This window comes from Acomys minous (genome assembly GCF_964271855.1).
Source record: "Acomys minous genome assembly, chromosome: 16".
Lineage (NCBI taxonomy): Eukaryota > Metazoa > Chordata > Mammalia > Rodentia > Muridae > Acomys > Acomys minous.
In genome coordinates this window covers 57,822,948-57,839,475 of record NC_140498.1, presented here as the reverse complement: position 1 = coordinate 57,839,475, position 16,528 = coordinate 57,822,948, and the positions used below count along the sequence as shown (strand labels likewise).

Here is a 16,528-nt window from a genome sequence, read left to right as displayed (position 1 = left end):
GTATGAACTGCCTGGGGTTCTACTGCCAAGATAATACTGGGCACATAAGCCCAGTGCATAGCGGACTCTTACTGTGCATGCAGATGTGTGCACTTCCTCTCAAGGATGTGTCTTCACGCATAGGCTGTTCTGGTGGTGTAGCTCAGTGGTCTCACCCGTGTGAGGACAAGCCAGGTCAAACCCCACTTTACACTAGTTTATACATTAAGTCCCTAGCACAGAACTGTAAGAGCTTGCAGGAAATAAAAATCAACTGGTCGTATCACTTTGGGGTTTGGTAACTTAGTAGATAGTATCTAAACCTGCTGGGTTTAGTCATAAATTCCAATTTGGAGATGCTGTTGTTAAAACAAATGTTAATGTTTGGGTAGTGGAGAGATCTAGGAGACAAAAGGTCATCTGTGCGCTAGCCCCCACCTTCTCGGCATAGATTCCTCCCAAAAGAATGTCAGGTATATGCTGCTCTAATCTCTGCACCTGAGCTAGTCTGCTTTTTTTTTTTTTTTTAAGACAGGATCTCAGCCAGAGTGTACCGGTGCATGCCTTTAATCACAGCACTCAGGAGGCATAGACAGGTAGATCACGGTGAGTATAAGGCCACCTGGTTTACAAAGGGAGTCCAGGACAGCCAGGGCTACACAGAGAAACCCTGTCTCCAAAAAAAATAAAAAAAATAATAAAATGTATTTCAGAATTGGGGGGCTGGAGAGATGGCTCAGCAGTTTAAGAGCACTGACTGCTTATCCAGAGGACCTGGGTTCAATTCTTGGCATACACATGGTGGCTCACAACTGTTCCAGGGGATCTGACACCCTCACACAGACATGCATGCAGTAAAACACCAATGTACATAAAATAAGATTAAATAAGAGAATTTCAGAATTGGGGTGTGGAGGTGCATGCCTTTCATTCCAACACTCCAGAGGCAGAGGCAGGTGGATCTTTGTGATTTCGAAGCCATACTGGTCTACAGAGTGAGTCCCTGGAAAGTCAGGACTACATAGTGAAACCCTATCTCAAAATAATAATAATAATAATAATAATAATAATAATAATAATAATAATAATAATAATTTCAGAGCTATTTTCTACATCTAACTTCATAGTCTCTTTAGAAATCTGAAATAAGAATTATATTTATTCTCTCTGATTTGTAGCCAGGGGAAGCAAACAAACAGACAAATAAACATTAAGTCCCTGAGTGATTGTTCGGCCTGGGGTCATTCGGCTGTTACTCCAGCTGTCCCTCACACCTGCCTGATTTCCTCCAGCCACAGCACAACCTTTGAGGAAGCACAGAGGGAAATGGCCAAGGAACGAAGGATGCTAAGAGTTCACGAGAATCAGAAGCTTCTATGAGCCAGGCATGACTTAAGAAACTATTTAACTCTGTGAGTTTGAGGCCAGCCTGGTCTACAGAGGGAGTTCCAGGACCAAACAAAAGAAAGAAACTATTTGAAATGCTTACAAGTAAACCTACATGCTTTTTTTTTTCTCTTAGCTTTCAAGGCTCACTTACCACAATGCCTGCTGTAGCAGTTTCTAATGACAAAACAAAAAAAACCAAACAAACAAAACAAAACTGTAAGAGCCCAACTAAGTAAACTACTTGCCTTGAAGACACTTGAGGAAAGGCTGAACCTTTGGGATGGCTCTCGGTTCTGCATGGAATTAATAAGATCTGTTGAGGTGCAGATCACTTCAAACCGAAAAGGATCGATTTTCCCCCCCCCTTTTGGGCTAAATAACAAAACAACAGAGAGCACTGATGAGTTCTAAGGCATCTTGAGAGGCGTCTTCAACTCCCCTTCCATCTCCTAGAGACAAGCTCTGTGTGGACATTGCCGGGAGTGACAGGGGTGAGATCACTTCAGTCGCTTGCTTGCCTTCACATCTGGAATTTAGATCAGGGTGCAAGATCATCCTATTCAAAGGGTCTTTGTAAGCCCTCCCCCCCCCAACCCGGGGGCAATCTGCAGAAGATGGTTTGTAATAAAAAAGCAGCTCGGCCGTTAGGAAGGCCTAATCCTAAGTGTGTGCCGTAGAGATAGACACCCAGCCTACCACCTCATCTGACTCGCATGATACAGATAGGGGAGATGTGATCTCTCCAAGGTCAACAAACACCCACCCACCCCACCCAAATAATAGCCGAGGTGCAAACTACATCCCTAAACAAACAAACAAGAAACACACACACACACACACACAAAACAAAAACACCATTTCCCCCTGATCTCCAGCAGCTCCATAACGCCTTCTCTCTCTTTTTTTTTTTAAACTGCGTGGTTATGAATCACCACAGCAAGAGAATGAACTGGTTGAGTGGGACCAGGTGGCGCCTTTAATCCCAGCACTCGGATCTCTGTGAGTTCGAGGCCAGCCCGGTCTACAAAACAAGTCCAGGACAGCCAGAGCCACACAGAGAAACCCTGCCTCAAAAAAACCAAGAGAGTGACAGAGAGAGAGAGAGAGAGGGCGGGTGGCGTGGGGGGGGGGGCGGGGAACGGACTGGTTGTAGTTAACATTCATTTTCTTGACTAATGTTGTCATCTGACTAAATATTAGAACTGACACCGTTGCTTTCATTTGCCTTTCAAAAGTTAACTTTATTAGACGGGTGTGGCAATGCCACACATGTTCACAGGGGGAAAGTAGCTGGGCACAGTTTGCCCCTTTCCCTACATGTCCCACGCCGACGTTTCATTCCCGTGTTATCTTTTTCCATGTTCTACCAGCACATAAGTGTGCCTCTGCACCTTGTCTGTGGAGGGCCAGAGGAGGGTGTCAGATCCCCCTGAACCGGTGTGATTACAGAAGGGGCGTGAGGAGCCTTGTGGGTGCTGGGAATCGAACTCAGGTCCTCTGGAAGAGCAGCCAATGCTCTTAACCATCGAGCCATCTCTCCAGCCTTCTGTAGGTTTAAAAGAAGAAGAAAAAAAAATACACGGTGGGGCTGGAGAGATGGCTCAGCGGTTAAGACCACTACTGGCTGCTTGCTCTTCCAGGGGTCCTGAGTTCAATTCCCAGCAACCACATGGTGGCTAGCAACCATCTGTAATAGACTCTGAACCCCTCTTCTAGTGCGCATGAAGACCGAACACTCACTCATACACATAAAATAAATAAATCTTTAAAGAAAGAAAGAGAAGCAAACGGTACAAAGAGGTTCTTCCAGAATGGTGAGGAATCCCTACTCCAGATTTTGTTTTCTTAAAGTCAGCAGATCCAAGAATCTCCCTCAGGTGGCTTAGTCTGAACTTGGGCGACTCGAATTTGAGTTCTGAGGATTGAACCCTCTCACAAAACTCCTGTTAGTGAGTTGTGTCCCCGTCCCTATCCCTTCAATCCTAAACTTGTTTTCTACAGGCCCAGGGCTATCCAGGGAGATCTCGGGTACCCCGGTGTGGCAACAGCCGAGGTGAGGAGGGGCGCTGGCTGGGCATGATCTGGGCGCCCAGCACAGGCCAAGCCACAGCTTTGCCCAGAGCACGTGCGCCTCCTGGCGGCCGGAGCCCCAAGCTGGATGTCACTAAGGCTGGGACATTCAGGAACCTGTGAGTATCCGCTCTAAAACTGCCTCAAGCTCCAGGCACAAGGCTCCCCAAACTGAGGCTGCGCTGCCAGTTCGCGCCACATCCCACGTTTCCTCCAGCTGGCCTTAGCGATGACACAGTGTCTCCGCAGCGTCACCGGCCCGGGAGGGCTTTTTTTTTTCCCCCACTTCTCTCTTGGCCTGGGAGGCTCAGGAGGCGTTTGCTGCAGGTGGAGGGTGGGAAGGGACCGGTCGGCTGCAGCTAGCTGGGTTGCGCTTCAGAGCGCGCCCCCTAGATCATCTCTGAGCCAAAATGGGGCCGAGCCCCGGAAGGCGGGGGGGGGGGGGGGGGGGGGGAAGAACTTGTAATCGCGTGCAGCGGGACAATGCCGACTTTTGAACCTCTAACCACTAAGCAAACAACCCTTGTGCTCTTGCTCCACTGTCCAAACAGAGTTTATTGACAGGCGTTTCACGGCAACGCATAGCAACCGCGCCGCCGGCGAGGAGCTGGCTTGTGGGCGCGGCCAGCACGCCAGGCTGCGTTGCTTGCTGGGGCGAGAGGCACCTGGGGGCAACGGGAATCACCTGGCCCTGAACCTGGGGAGGCCCCGCCCCGCAGACACACACGCAGCTTCCCCCTAGGTGGCCAACTCCCTCCTCTTCTCGCCGGGGAGCCCCTTTCCTATAGCAAATTCGCCACCTGGATAGGGAAGTGCTGCGTGGGGGGGTGGGGTGCGGACGGGAGTAAGGAGGAGGTGAAGTGAGCACGAGCCTGCCCCGCTGCCCTGCGTGTCCCCTCCCTCCGTGAGTCCCTGTCTTCCGCTAGGGTAGTAGGGCACGGCTAAGTCCTAAATGGAGGAGTAAAAATTTCCTTCCTGACCTTTCCCGGAGACCCAGACACTCATAGGAAGAGGGCAGCAGACCCGCCAGATAATCAACCATCCCTTGGATCTTACGCTGATCTTGAATTCTTATGTATGGGGAATGAGGGTGGGAAAGATAAGGCCTTTCCCCGTAGTTCGAAAGAAGTGTAGGCAGAGAGGCTTCATGGAAATGCCTAGGGATTCGGAAGACTACATATAGTCCTGAAAGTGTTGTCTGGAAAGAACAGAAAACTATTAACCAATGCTGTGTCTAACTCGCTGGCCTAGGGGGCATACCTGAGCGCGTGCGCGCGCGAAGGCGAGCGGGGGGGGGGGGGGGGAGAGTGTGAGGTCGGTAATGGAGGGAGTTGCCTTCTGTTTGCATTGAGAAGGGAACTGAAGCTCTCTCACCCCACCCCCCATGAGCGGCTGCTGCAGCTGGAAGGCAGCTAGCCCTAGTGAAGAGCATTTTGCCCAAAGGCACCCCCTGGAAAACCACACATTCCACAGCCCAACGCTGGACTGAGGCGTGGGGGGCGGGAAGGGCTCCTAACCTGCTCCTTCGGGCTTCTGAAGCTTTGGGGTAAAAGGAAGCTGCCCAGACAACCCCCCCCTACCCAATTCTTTTTTAACACCCTCAACCCCCACACTTCTAGCTTGTAATCAGAGAAGACATTTTATTTCCTAGAAAAAAAAATAATAAATTCCAGTCAAAATCCAAAGACGATAAATTTCAGGATCTGACATCTGTAAAGTTCGTTTATCTTTGTCGCTTTTTTTTTTAGAAAATAAGCTGTGTTCGGATACTCCCCAGTTCCCTTCACCGGATCACTTCTCTGCCCATGGACCCAGAATGCTTTTCTAAAGGCTGGCTTGGCTTATTACCACAGATCAATGCCTCAGACAGCAGCAACAACTCCATTCTTCAGCCAAAGACTAAGGGACAGGAAGTCCGGGTTGGCTCTGGCATTTACAACACAGACATACATTCAGCCTACAGCAGCTCTGGTGACAGGCTTTCTAAACAAGCCCTGTCGCTCGGCCTGGGCTTGGCTAACCACTCCCCGACCCCCACCCCCCAGCCACACAGCTCCTGAACCCACCAACCGGTCCCGGATCTGTGGAGGGAGAAGAAAGCCTAGACCACCTGGGTGTTCTGCACACTTGGGTCAGTCCAGTTTTCTATCTTAGCTGCCTCTGGCTCCTGGAGTTTGAACTGTCCCTGCCCCTGAGGCAGGATGGCCAGCTGGTTGCCAGAAAGCAGTCAGCAGGAAATGGCCATCTTGGCTCAAGTATTGCTCATCTTCCAGCCCTACTCTCTTTCCTCAGTTCCAACCAGAAAGACAGTCCACGGTCGGAGGCAAAGAGTTGGGGGCAGAAGAGACTGAAAGCTTGGTGCCTTGTAGGCAGTCCTGGCAGGGAGCATGAACCAAGTAGCGCCGGCGGTCACTTCCTTCGTTGGTGCTGTCCCGGGAAGAGTCGGAATGGAAAAAGTAAAATAAATCAGGACCATGTCTTTCCCCCTGAGGCCCACAAGCCCACTTTGTCTCTACTTTGGTCCCCATTCCTCATTTGTAGGTATTGTTCGCGGGTGGGAGAAGGGTCTCTTCTGAGGATTCTCGCAGCGTCCATGCTCCTCGAGGCTCAGCCTGGAATTGCTCTGCCGCCGCTACAGACTGTGGGAGGGGGGGGGGTCACTGGGTGACGGTGGAGTTTAAAACCCCTCCAGCTGGCCCCAGAACCCCAGGGACAGAACCAGGCACCGAGCCTTGCAGGGAAGACACGGGACTCAGGGGTTCCGGTAGGCTCCTCAGTGCACCTGGCTGAGGCTGGGCCGACTGAGGTGGGGGCGGTGCCGCCGGCGGCGGCTGAGGCTGCTGCTGCTGCTGCTGCTGCTGCAATTTCTTCTTGTTGATTTTCCTTTCCTTGGCTCTGCGGTTCTGAAACCAAATTTTAACCTAGGAGTGACAAAAATAGAAGGGAGACGAAGGTATGAAAAGAGAAACGGCACCAATTAGACTGCCCTCGCCCTTGGAAAAAGCTCCCGGCTCTTCCAGAAGTTTCCAGTTGCTACCCTCTCTCCACTGAGCTGAAGCATTCCTTCCCAGGCCCAGGCCAGGCTCTAGAGAACTGGTCTCCTCTTTACTGGCCCGCCCCTCCCCCTCCTGCTGTCCGAAAGAGCCTTTACTGGACACAGAAACTCAGAACCAAGGAACAGAACCACGCTGAAAATCCCTCCCTACACAGAATGTGTGCTTTCGTCGTGGGACACCCTTTGGCCCTCACAGATCTTCGGTGTTCTTCTCTTTGGCACTGGCAATGAGATTTCGTGCAGAACTTCCTGCCTATGAATTTGTTCCTGTCTTGTTTTCTTTTCTTTTTCCCTAGACTACAGAAAAATGTTCCTGTACCAAGTAGTACCTCTTCTGTTTCTTTAAAAAAAAAAAACCAGTTAAAGACTTGTTTTTATTTTTAATTATGTGTATGTATCAGTGTGTGCACCTAGAGTGGGGACAGCCACAGAAGCCAGAGGTGCTGGATACCCCTGCAGCTGGAATTAGAAGCCACTGAGACACCTGGACACAGAACTCTGTTTTTCTTTCTTTCTTTCTTTCTTTCTTTCTTTCTTTCTTTCTTTTGATCAGTAAGTGCTCTTAAGCTCTGAGCCATCTCTGCAGCCCCTGCCTCTTTAGTTTGCATAAGTAATCTGGACTTTTATTTTGTCTTCTGCTGGGTGTAAAAAGACCATATCCTAATACAGCCTTTCTCAACCTTCCTAACGCCATGGTCCTTTAAAAACAAAAAACAAAAAACAGTTCTTCATGTTGCTGTGATTTCCCCCCCCCATAAATTATTTTCATTGCTACTTTATAACTCTAATTTTGTTACTGTTATGAATTGGAACGTACATATCCGTACATATCCGATATATGACCCAGGTGGCTGAGACTGTCCCAATAGCTCTTTATTGGCTCAAATGGAATTCTGCACTGCGGTATTGCCCTGGCTCCCCCACCCCCCCACCCCCGCAACTCTCATATCCCCCCCCTGCAACTCTCATATCCCCCCCCCTGCAACTCTCATATCCCTCCAAATAAAAAAGCAATTCAGAAGCATCAGGAAAGGCAACAAGAAACTCAAGCCTTCTCAGAAGGCAACGGCTATTCTAAGGAAACGGGTGTGCTCTTGCCCAGCAGGCAACACGGACTCAGGGAAGCAATGCCCACCTGCCTCTCCGAGAGGCCCAGTGTGGTAGCCAGCTCGGATTTCCTCCTGATGGTGATGTACCGACTATAGTGAAACTCTTTCTCCAGCTCCAGCCGTTGATGGTCTGTGTACACCACTCGGTATTTGTCTTTCGTCCTGGTTTTCACTGTGGAGGAAAGAGAAGTTTGAGCTGAGGATCAGAACTCATTAGTCATAGGCAACGACAAAGGTGCCTAACCCAGGAGTTGGTTCTCCTCATCCACTGATGGGGGCGGGGTGGTGGTGGTGGTGGTGGTGGTGGCTTTGGTTGTCTACCACCCAGGCTAACAATATCCACCCACAGGATCCTGGGATAAAAGGCTGTAAGCCTAGGGGAGGGGGCAGAACTAAACTAAAACGGAAACCTCTCACACAGCCTCCTCCTTTCCATAAACTAAAGTATATTTAAGGCCAGAAGGAAGGGGGTGAGGGGAGAGTGAACATTACTATCTCTGTGAACATTACTATCCACATTTTCCGGCTGACTAGACATGGCAGCCCACTTTAAAAAACGCGGTGTCGGGGTCAGTTACCTTGTTTCAGTGCAGTGGATGGGTGCAGCAACTGGCAGCTCCTTAAGTCACCAGAATCACCCACTTGGACACCATAACCCCTGCCCTGGAACTCTGAGTGTTGTCAGGAGGAAATACCCTTCCACTGAGAACACTTCATACCTGCCCCCACCAGGCTTGGCCCTGGCCACTTTTTCTTTTTTAATTCCCCATTTATTCCCCCTCAGGAGCTGTCCTGACCAGTGGTGACCTACGATCATTGGATTGAGTCAACATATTAAATCTTGGATTGATTGTTTTACTGAAGGGCCTTGACAAATAGCGCGGGACTGCTGGACCAAGCTGGAATCAGGCTATTTACTCCTGTCTGACGGGGTTGCTGCTCCACAGAACGCTGGCCAGGAGCTGTTCCACGTCCCAAGTGAGAGAGAGGTCTCACAGCAGAACAGGTTGCAGCGCCCAGTGACTAGTCGAACAAGGAGATCTAAGGGGTGGGAGTTGCCCAGAGGTGTTTAAGGTCCCGCAGCCTGACTTTGTTCAGGTAAAAAAAAAAAAAAAAAATAACCTTCGCAAACCACAACCAAAGCGCCCTGGGAAGATACAGGAGGGATCAGAGAGAGAGCCCTCCTAGCCGCTGAAAGGGGAACACAGCCGCAAACAATGAAAGACAAGGCGAGCTTATCAAAGAAGAGCCTTTTCAATGCCTTAATAACAACCGCATTCTGTTTGAATTACCACTACTGAGCAAATGGCGGCTTCAGCTTTCATCCCCTTACCCACCCACCCACCCCCGTCCCATTAACATAAACACAGCCCCGCAGGCGCATTTGAATGGGCGCTCTGGCCCCGACCCCGCGCCTGCTTTGGAAGTAAAGGAATCCAAGCATATGCCACTCGCGAGTGCTCCAACCCACAGAGAAAGACAGAAACGAAGAGCAAGGAGCTTAGAGTCCTAAAGGAAACCACCAAACGTGGGAAGTGAGGTGCAGGACAGTTCCCCAGGACTGAGGGGCGCAAAGTTAAGGACTGCGTGCGCTCTGCGGTCCGCTCCCCCAAAGGCCTTGGAGGCGCCCCGCACCCCCTGGGAACCAAGGATGGGGGTCTTGAAGAGGGGTGGGATGAGAAGGAGTTGTCAGAATTCATTATTGACTGCGAAAGTCACCACCCTCTTTCCGGGGCCCTAAAAGAGACAATGGGCCCGGCTGAGAAGGTGTACATCAAAGCCGGCCGGGCGGCGTACACGCCTCTGCCCCTTGACAGATGACGCTCTGCAGAGGAGTCCGGTTCTGGCGCTGCTGGGCCACAGCCTCCCCACATTAACATCACAAGGGCGCCCGGCGCCGACAGCGGCCTTGCCACCTCGGCGCAAGGACTTCACAGCGGCCTCTCATCTGCTGACCCCGCGGCCTGGCTCCTGAATTCTCCTCCCCCTCCCAGGACCCTCGTCTTGGACCACCCACTCCCTGCACGCAAACGGTTTTTCGTAGGTTTAAGACCCCTGCCGGCCACCCCCTTCCCCGCCCACTGTCCTTCAGGCAGGCTGGTGGAAGGCAGATTAGTTGGTAGCTCAGGTTTAGGAGTAAGTAAGACGTCTTGGAAATGACCAAGCCAAAGCCCAGTAGAGGCTAATCTGGAGGCTTCTCTCCTGCAGCATTGCCCACCAGGATGCTCACCGGGTGTGAGCAGTGACGCACAAGTGTCCAGAGACAGGCCCCCAAGTGCCGCTCTGATTTATACGGCTGTAATTGGCTATAAACCTCCTCGAAGTGGCCATAACCTGTATGTGGTCCGGCTGTACCGTCAAGAAGCAAACCCAGAGAAGCTCAGAGCCTGAGAAGGCTTCACGGGACAAAACGGGGGACTCTAATACCACTCCTCGGTCACACGTTTCTCACTTCCTTGCCACCCATAGACACAACCGGACATCAAAAAATTCAAATACGGCGCTAGTGAGTCCCACAGACCGGCAAATCTAGGGTCTTTAGTGAGCTATCTCCCGAGTCTGGAACACACGACACGGTGGGTGGGACACGTGAGATTCTTGAAGGGAACGTTCAAGAAAAATGGCCCATGTCGAAGAAACTGAGTCCGCTCTGGGTTTTCTCTTCCCGGTCCTTGCTCTCTGTAATGATGAGAGGACTTCCCCCTGGGAGATTTTGCTTCGCGGAAGTAAGGCTCAAGGATCCTAGAACTCCCCTTCCTTTTAGGCTTCTGGGGGCTCCCGCCTACTGTCCCGCGGCACACAGCAGCGTCTCGTCTCGACTCGTAGCGGCGCTGACCCCTTTAATTGGCCCTATTGGCCAAACTGGTCCTGGCGCAGCCTCCACACTCCCTGACCACTACCCCTTTCGGGGATAACTCAGAGGGAGGAAGGAGGCACGGCAAGGGGAATCCAAGGCCCCTCTCTTCACACGGAGCGGTAGTGTAAGGAATGCCGACGGCGGCGGCGGTGGCGGCGAACTCGCGGACGTGATCTGCTCAAGGCCGACAATGCTTACGACAGACTTTGCCGGGAGCTTCCGAGGGTGTCCCGAGGTTGCCAGCGAAGATGTTAGAAAGAGGAAACCGTTCCTCTGCCCTAAACAAACCTAGAGGTGCGAGGCACAAAATATGCACCCCTGGGACCGGCAGTCGGTGAATCCCCCTGGGATCCATCCCTGGGTTTCTCCCCTAGCCTTTTCTCTTCTCCTGGCTAGGAGTCGGCAGACAGCCCGCGACAGCCTCGGTGCGCTCAGGACCTGGGGCGCGTCCCCAGCACGGCTTACCTTGGCTTCCTAGGGACGGCTGGGCGGGCTTCCGCATCCACTCGCACAGATTTCGCCGCTGGCCGCTGGGGGAGAGCTGCTCGGCGGCGGCGGTGGCTGTGGGCCCCGGAGGGCCGGGGTTGAGCGTCTGCAGCAAGCCGGAAGCGCAGGACGGCGCAGCGGCCGGGTGGTGAGGGTGATGGTGCGGGTGATGGTGCGCGTGGTATTCGGCGGGGCTGCTGTAGCCCATAGCGGCGGCCGGGGAGCTCCCGTTGAGACCGTGAGCTACCGCGTTGGCGGCGGCAGCGCCCCCCGGCGCGTAGCCATTCCAGTCCTCTCGGAGAGGGGCGCCGTACGCGGTGGGCCAGGATGGTCCTGGGGACTGAGCGCTGTCCAAGTTCGCCGCAGCAGCGGCCGCGGCCGCCACGTGGTAACCGCCGTAGTCCGGGTACTGCGGGGGGCTGACAAAGTTCTGCGGCGCCAGGTTGAGGCCGCCCGAGTGGCGCACGGAGCTAGGGTACATGCTCACGTCCTTGTCCAGGAGGTAGCTCACGTACATGGTGGCGAGGGACCCAGAGCAGACCTCACCATGCTGCCTGGGGAAAAACGTCGGAAGCTGCCAGGGGCGCGGGGCGCAGGGACTGGGGATGATGGGGCTCTAGGAGCTGCAGACGGCTAGCTGCACCTCAGCCCACGGCGCTCCACTGGTTCCTTGCAGAGCTTCTGCCTGCCGGGCAGTCCCTCCCTCTGTACTGCCTCCTCCCTCTCTTCCCTCTTTCCTCCCCACCTCCCTACCACTAGGCTGCAGAGGCGGGGAAGACCTGCCACAGGTTAGATCTAGGAGTCTCAGGCCAGCAGCCTTACGTGATTAACGAGTGTTTACAAGACTCTATTAGTAATGACACAGACACCAATGGCTGGAGACGTCGAGGCTCAGCGCACTCCGCGCACAGCCCCCCAGAAACACGATTTGCATTTTAAAAGATAAAGGGGAGGGGGGAGCTCGCCAGAGGGCAGTGACCTGATCACAGCTAAATATTCAACCCTTTATTGTTAAAGAGCTTCCTTCTCCCAACCTGGTGCACTTTAACCTCCAATCACAGGTTCAAAGAATGAAATCAAGGCAAAAGCCTTGGGGAGAGAAAGCAATCGTGGTGGGAATCCGGGTTTGAAGACGCGGGAGCAGCCTCGTTCACGCAGTCGCAGGCAGGAGGCGGTCAAGAAAAGAGAAGAGGGGTTGGGGGGGGGAAGCTTTTGCTTTGAGGACATTTCTGGCCAACCGAGGAGGTGACTTGCAGGGAGCTAAGACAGGGGCATTCCTTCCCGCTCTAGGATGAGGATGTGAGAACTACATTTATTTCCTTGCCAAAGGAAACCACTCGGAGACCAGCGCCGAAGATAAAAGATGATCGTACCTTCAGATTGTGCTTCCGAATTGGTCTTACACTTAAGAGTTGAGTTCAACTAAAGCAATTCGTTTTTTTGAAAATAAATATAACATTAAAGGGACCTGGCAGTATGTCTCAGAGGTTAAGAGAATGGGAACTCAGAGGTCCTGAGTTCAATTCCCAGCAACAACACGGCAGTTTACAACTGTCTGTAACTCCAGTTCCAGGGGATCTGACACCTTCCCACCAATGCATATAAAATAAATTATTAAAATTTTCTTTAAAATATTATATTAAAGAACCGAAAACCTCTCCAAAGCCACCATGACTTACCTTGGAAGGCAGTAATTGCTGCAGTCCAAAGGGATGACTAGGATCCAGGTAATTTTTTCTCCCTTGAGCAAGGTTTATTTACTTTGAAATTTCATTCAATTACACTTGGTTTTTATTAAGTGTATTAAATTTTTTTTAAATCAAGGAAAATATTTCTGTCTGCACCTACCCAGTTATTTCTGTCTTAGATCATGTCCATGGCTTAAAAACACATTTTCTTGGGGCCTGGAGAGATGGCTCAGACCTTTAAGAGTACTGCTGGCACAGTTCTTGCACAGGACCCATGTTCAGTTTGCAGTTCCACTGTCCATAACTGCAGCCCAAGGGGACCTGACACCCTCTTTTTACCTCCTCAGGCACCAGGCACACAAGTGGTGCACAGACATACATGTGGACAAAACAGTCATACCCATAAAATAAATACTTTAAAACATTAAATTAGTTTAAACCAGCACTTTCTCCTTTATAAAGCTTTATAAAGTGAAAGTTGTTTGTTTGTTTTTTTTAACAGAAATGTGTTTTTCATCCCAGGGAATGAAGAGGCGATCGATCCACTGTCCTGTCGGTGTTACTGCTTCTGGACTGCTGGGCAAAATGCTGAGACTAGACCTGCAGTCTCCTATGGGAGAGCCTTTGGGTGTGGGAGAAAGCCAACCTAGGCCTTTTTCTCTCTGCACTGGGCAGCTTGGTGATGACTGCCACTTCAGACAGGACATGAGGTTACAAACTGCCAGTGTCCAAACTGGGTAGTTCCACTTTGCAGCTGCGGATGGTGCTGATAGCACTCCTCCCTGGAGCCTTGCACTTGTGGGCCTTCTCTGGGTTTGTGTCCTTGGGGGTGGGGTGGGGGGAATGAGTTCCTTTACTTCCTTGGTCCCCATCTCATGTGTTTCCTACAACTTGGGAACCTGCACCTTTCCCCTACCCTCTGTGTTTTATAAGGAACGTTAAAGCTGAGGATGGTTCCATAGTCTTATCCCTCAAGAGGCCAGGGACCCTTGCTGCTCCTCTTTAAAGCCTTCCTGGGTAGCTAGCAGGAACAGCAAGAGTGCCACCGCACTGTCCATGAAATAAACCCATTACAGAAGGAAAGAGCTGAAATGGGTGTTCCCAGTCCCCCAAGGGGTGGCCAGAATGTGGGGGGCTGAGTGGTAGGCACTGCAGACTTTTGATCTTGGGAGCATCTCCCTCCTCTCCCGGAGACTCTTTGCTCCGTTCACATCCCCACCCAGGCACAGGCTCTGGAAGCCCTGACGCAAGCCCAGGCTCAGCCTGTGTCTTCAGAATTCAGGCATTCTGGCTTTTCTTTGAAACAATCACTTTATTAGGGATAGCTATTCGCTCAGCCCTGTGGTGGTGGCCACTTCCTGAGTTTTTATGACCCAGGCTGCCAGCCGCTAGCTAATTGTCCCTGTTTTCCAGCTGTGTCTCTGTGTTCTGCCATGGAGAAAGGGCTGCAGCTTGGGCACCCAACTGCTTGGGAGGCAGACAGGGCTACTGTGACAACCACACCTCCCCCTCCCCCCCTCATACCAGGTCAAACCAGGTCCTCCAAGCTGGCGGAGCAACAGAGAAGCCTGGGTTTTATTTGGGGGTGCTTGAACCGAGGAAAGGAAATGATACTAACAGGAAGTGGTTTTCTGCCTGGCAAAACCTGGGCACCAGGGCAGTAGCCTGGCCATGGCTGCAGCGGCTAGCTGTTTGGTGAGGAGAAGCAGTGTCCTCTGACAAGCTCTGCAGAGTGAGAATATTGCTAACTCTCACCCCACCCCACGGATGGGGCCCAGCTGGGTCCCCTAAAGGGACAGGATTGTCCCAGCAGTTCTGACTTCTGGGGAAGGTGGCCAATGGGAGGAAAAGTCCTGCATGTCTCCCCATTGGGACAGTTCCAGCAGGTTGGTGGTCCTTACCCGTCCCCTGGAAATCCCCTCTGGGCTGAAGCGTGTCCTCTGAAGTGTGGACCCACTACTCAGGCATAACAACAGAGCAAGTTACATCAAAGTGCCTCTTGAGGCTCCCTTACCCTCGAGCTGAAGGGCTTAGCATCTTTCTGGGATTATACTGGTCTGAGCTGAAACTACAAGAGAAGGGATCCGCTCTGGGTGGCTGCTGTAGGTGGCTGCCTTCCACACAAAAAAAATCTCTGTCACCAGCCCTCCAGGTTGGGAAAGCTTGAGCAGCCAGGTCAGGAGAAAGTGGGAAGGAAAAAAAGATCCAGGTAAATAAAGTTACAGGGGAAGACTGCAGAGACAGCCAACCTGGTTATCAAAGGGATGGGTGGCTCCTTGTTGCTGACAGCGTAGGGGCCACTCCACATTCCTTGAAGAGGGTCCCCTTTTAGAATCCAGGCTGCCTGGTGGCCTGGGCAGGGGCTCGGAGGTGGGGGAGGGGGGCTGGGACAGGATTGGAAGCAGGCTCCTTCACCAGGCAGATGGGGCACTCCTTTGACCCACAGATCCTTGGCATGGCCCTGCTGTTTGTTCTAGCATCCAAGGACCACTGCACCACATTTGTGGTTCCTGCAGCTGAGGCGTGGGTTACCCAACTAACACAGAGCAGGCTACCTCTGCCCACCTCAGCATTTAAGTCTCCTTTCTGAGTCCCATGCAGACAGAATTGATCTCAGTAATGAACACCCCCCCCTGCTCCCACCTCCCCACCCCCACCTCCCACCCCCGTTCCCCGTGTTCCTACAAACCAGAATCCCCAGGAAAAGTGAGAGGGTTTCTGGTGGGTCCTTGTCAGGCAGAGTGCTGTGGGTGCTGTTCAAACTCTACTTAATTGGGAGCTTGGGACTCTTTCAGCCACTCTACTCAATAGGCAATCCATTCACACAAAGAAAGACTCGATAATGCATGGATTGACCCCCAACAACAGCACTCGGGGCCCTTCTGTGGCCAACTCAGCTAACATCCCTGGGAAGGAAAGTCAATAGCGCTGCTCTTTCTGTAGGCCTTCCCTAGGGTCTGCCACCTGTCCCGGTGCATCAGGCTACAATGGAGACCCAGGCGTCCACCCCGAGTGGCGAGGAGGACCTACAGCTGCTCTCAGCTCTCAGCTGAAGCAGATGTGGTCTCATCTGGCAGACGAAGCTTGTTTTCCTCCTCAGCACCCCGAATGCCCTGGTCCTCTCTAGCTAAGGAAAGAAAGGCATTGTGGGACTGGGTGTTCTGGCTCTAAAGCTGAGGTGCCTGAGCTGGGTTGGGGGGGGGGGAGGGGCACAGCTGTCTTCTGCCTCTCTGGGAGGGGCCTCCAAGCTTTCTGATCCAATGCTGGGGATCTACTGGCTTGTTCTGCTTTTCTGTCCAAAATAATATTCTCCCAGGGCAGAAAGTCAGAGAAAACAAGGTTGTGGAGCTTTAGAAATCTGGTTTTGCTTACTAGGTGAACAACACACAGAATAAACAAGTAATGGGGGTCCCTCCCCCCCATTTGTTCTAAAATTAGTGTGTGGATACTTGGGGCATTCAGGTGATTCGTTTAATTTCTGCATAGCAGATGAGAACAGAAAGTGGCGAGAGCTGTTGAGAGAGAAGGATTTTTGGGGTCTCACAGGCTGGGGAGCTAGCATCTCAGGCTCACAGCCTCGAACATTACCAATGCCTTGGCTTTCTATTAACGTGCTTTCGTTCACCCACCATGTCTCATGCCCGAATGACCTCTGTTTTTCATATGAAAATCTTTTCCAAGGAAAGCCTGTAGCATAAATTTCATGTGGACAGTGAGGGAAGGGATCAGACAAACCCATCTCCCTCAATTCATAGCCGCTGCCTGGCTGCCTTGGTAGAAGCGGAGGGATGGGGAGGGGCGGGGGGGCGCAGAGTCTGCATACTTTGCTTGGTTTACAAAGACCTGAGGTACCTGGAGATCCTCTCAAGGCCTCACAACTGTGTCTAATGCCGAC

General features: G+C 52.1%; 1 protein-coding gene across 2 annotated transcripts; it reads right to left on the bottom strand.

Annotated features, from left to right (window-relative positions):
- Positions 1 to 5,482: 5,482 nt before the first annotated feature.
- On the bottom strand, positions 5,483 to 11,932 carry CDX2 (caudal type homeobox 2). Of its 2 annotated transcripts, none has more exons than XM_084761821.1 (3): positions 10,925 to 11,932; positions 7,629 to 7,774; positions 5,483 to 6,359 (listed from the first exon to the last, which is right to left on the bottom strand). In XM_084761821.1, the coding sequence occupies exons 1-3, from the start codon at positions 11,460 to 11,462 to the stop codon at positions 6,096 to 6,098; spliced, it is 948 nt and encodes a 315-aa protein (XP_084617947.1). In that variant the 5' UTR covers positions 11,463 to 11,932; the 3' UTR covers positions 5,483 to 6,095. The 2 variants fall into 2 exon arrangements, with proteins under 2 accessions (XP_084617947.1, XP_084617948.1); XM_084761822.1 differs by having other exon boundaries at positions 6,178 to 6,359; positions 7,633 to 7,774.
- Positions 11,933 to 16,528: the final 4,596 nt, after the last annotated feature.

What these genes read in the sequence shown, in the direction of transcription:
- CDX2 (XM_084761821.1), bottom strand. Translation starts at nt 11,462, where the DNA reads ATGTACGTGAGCTACCTCCTGGACAAGGACGTGAGCATGTACCCTAGC. An exon ending in GCCGTCCCTAGGAAGCCAAG is followed by an intron (nt 7,775 to 10,924) that starts GTAAGCCGTGCT and finishes TTTCCTCCACAG; the next exon opens with TGAAAACCAGGACGAAAGAC. An exon ending in TGGGCCTCTCGGAGAGGCAG is followed by an intron (nt 6,360 to 7,628) that starts GTGGGCATTGCT and finishes TGTCACTCCTAG; the next exon opens with GTTAAAATTTGGTTTCAGAA.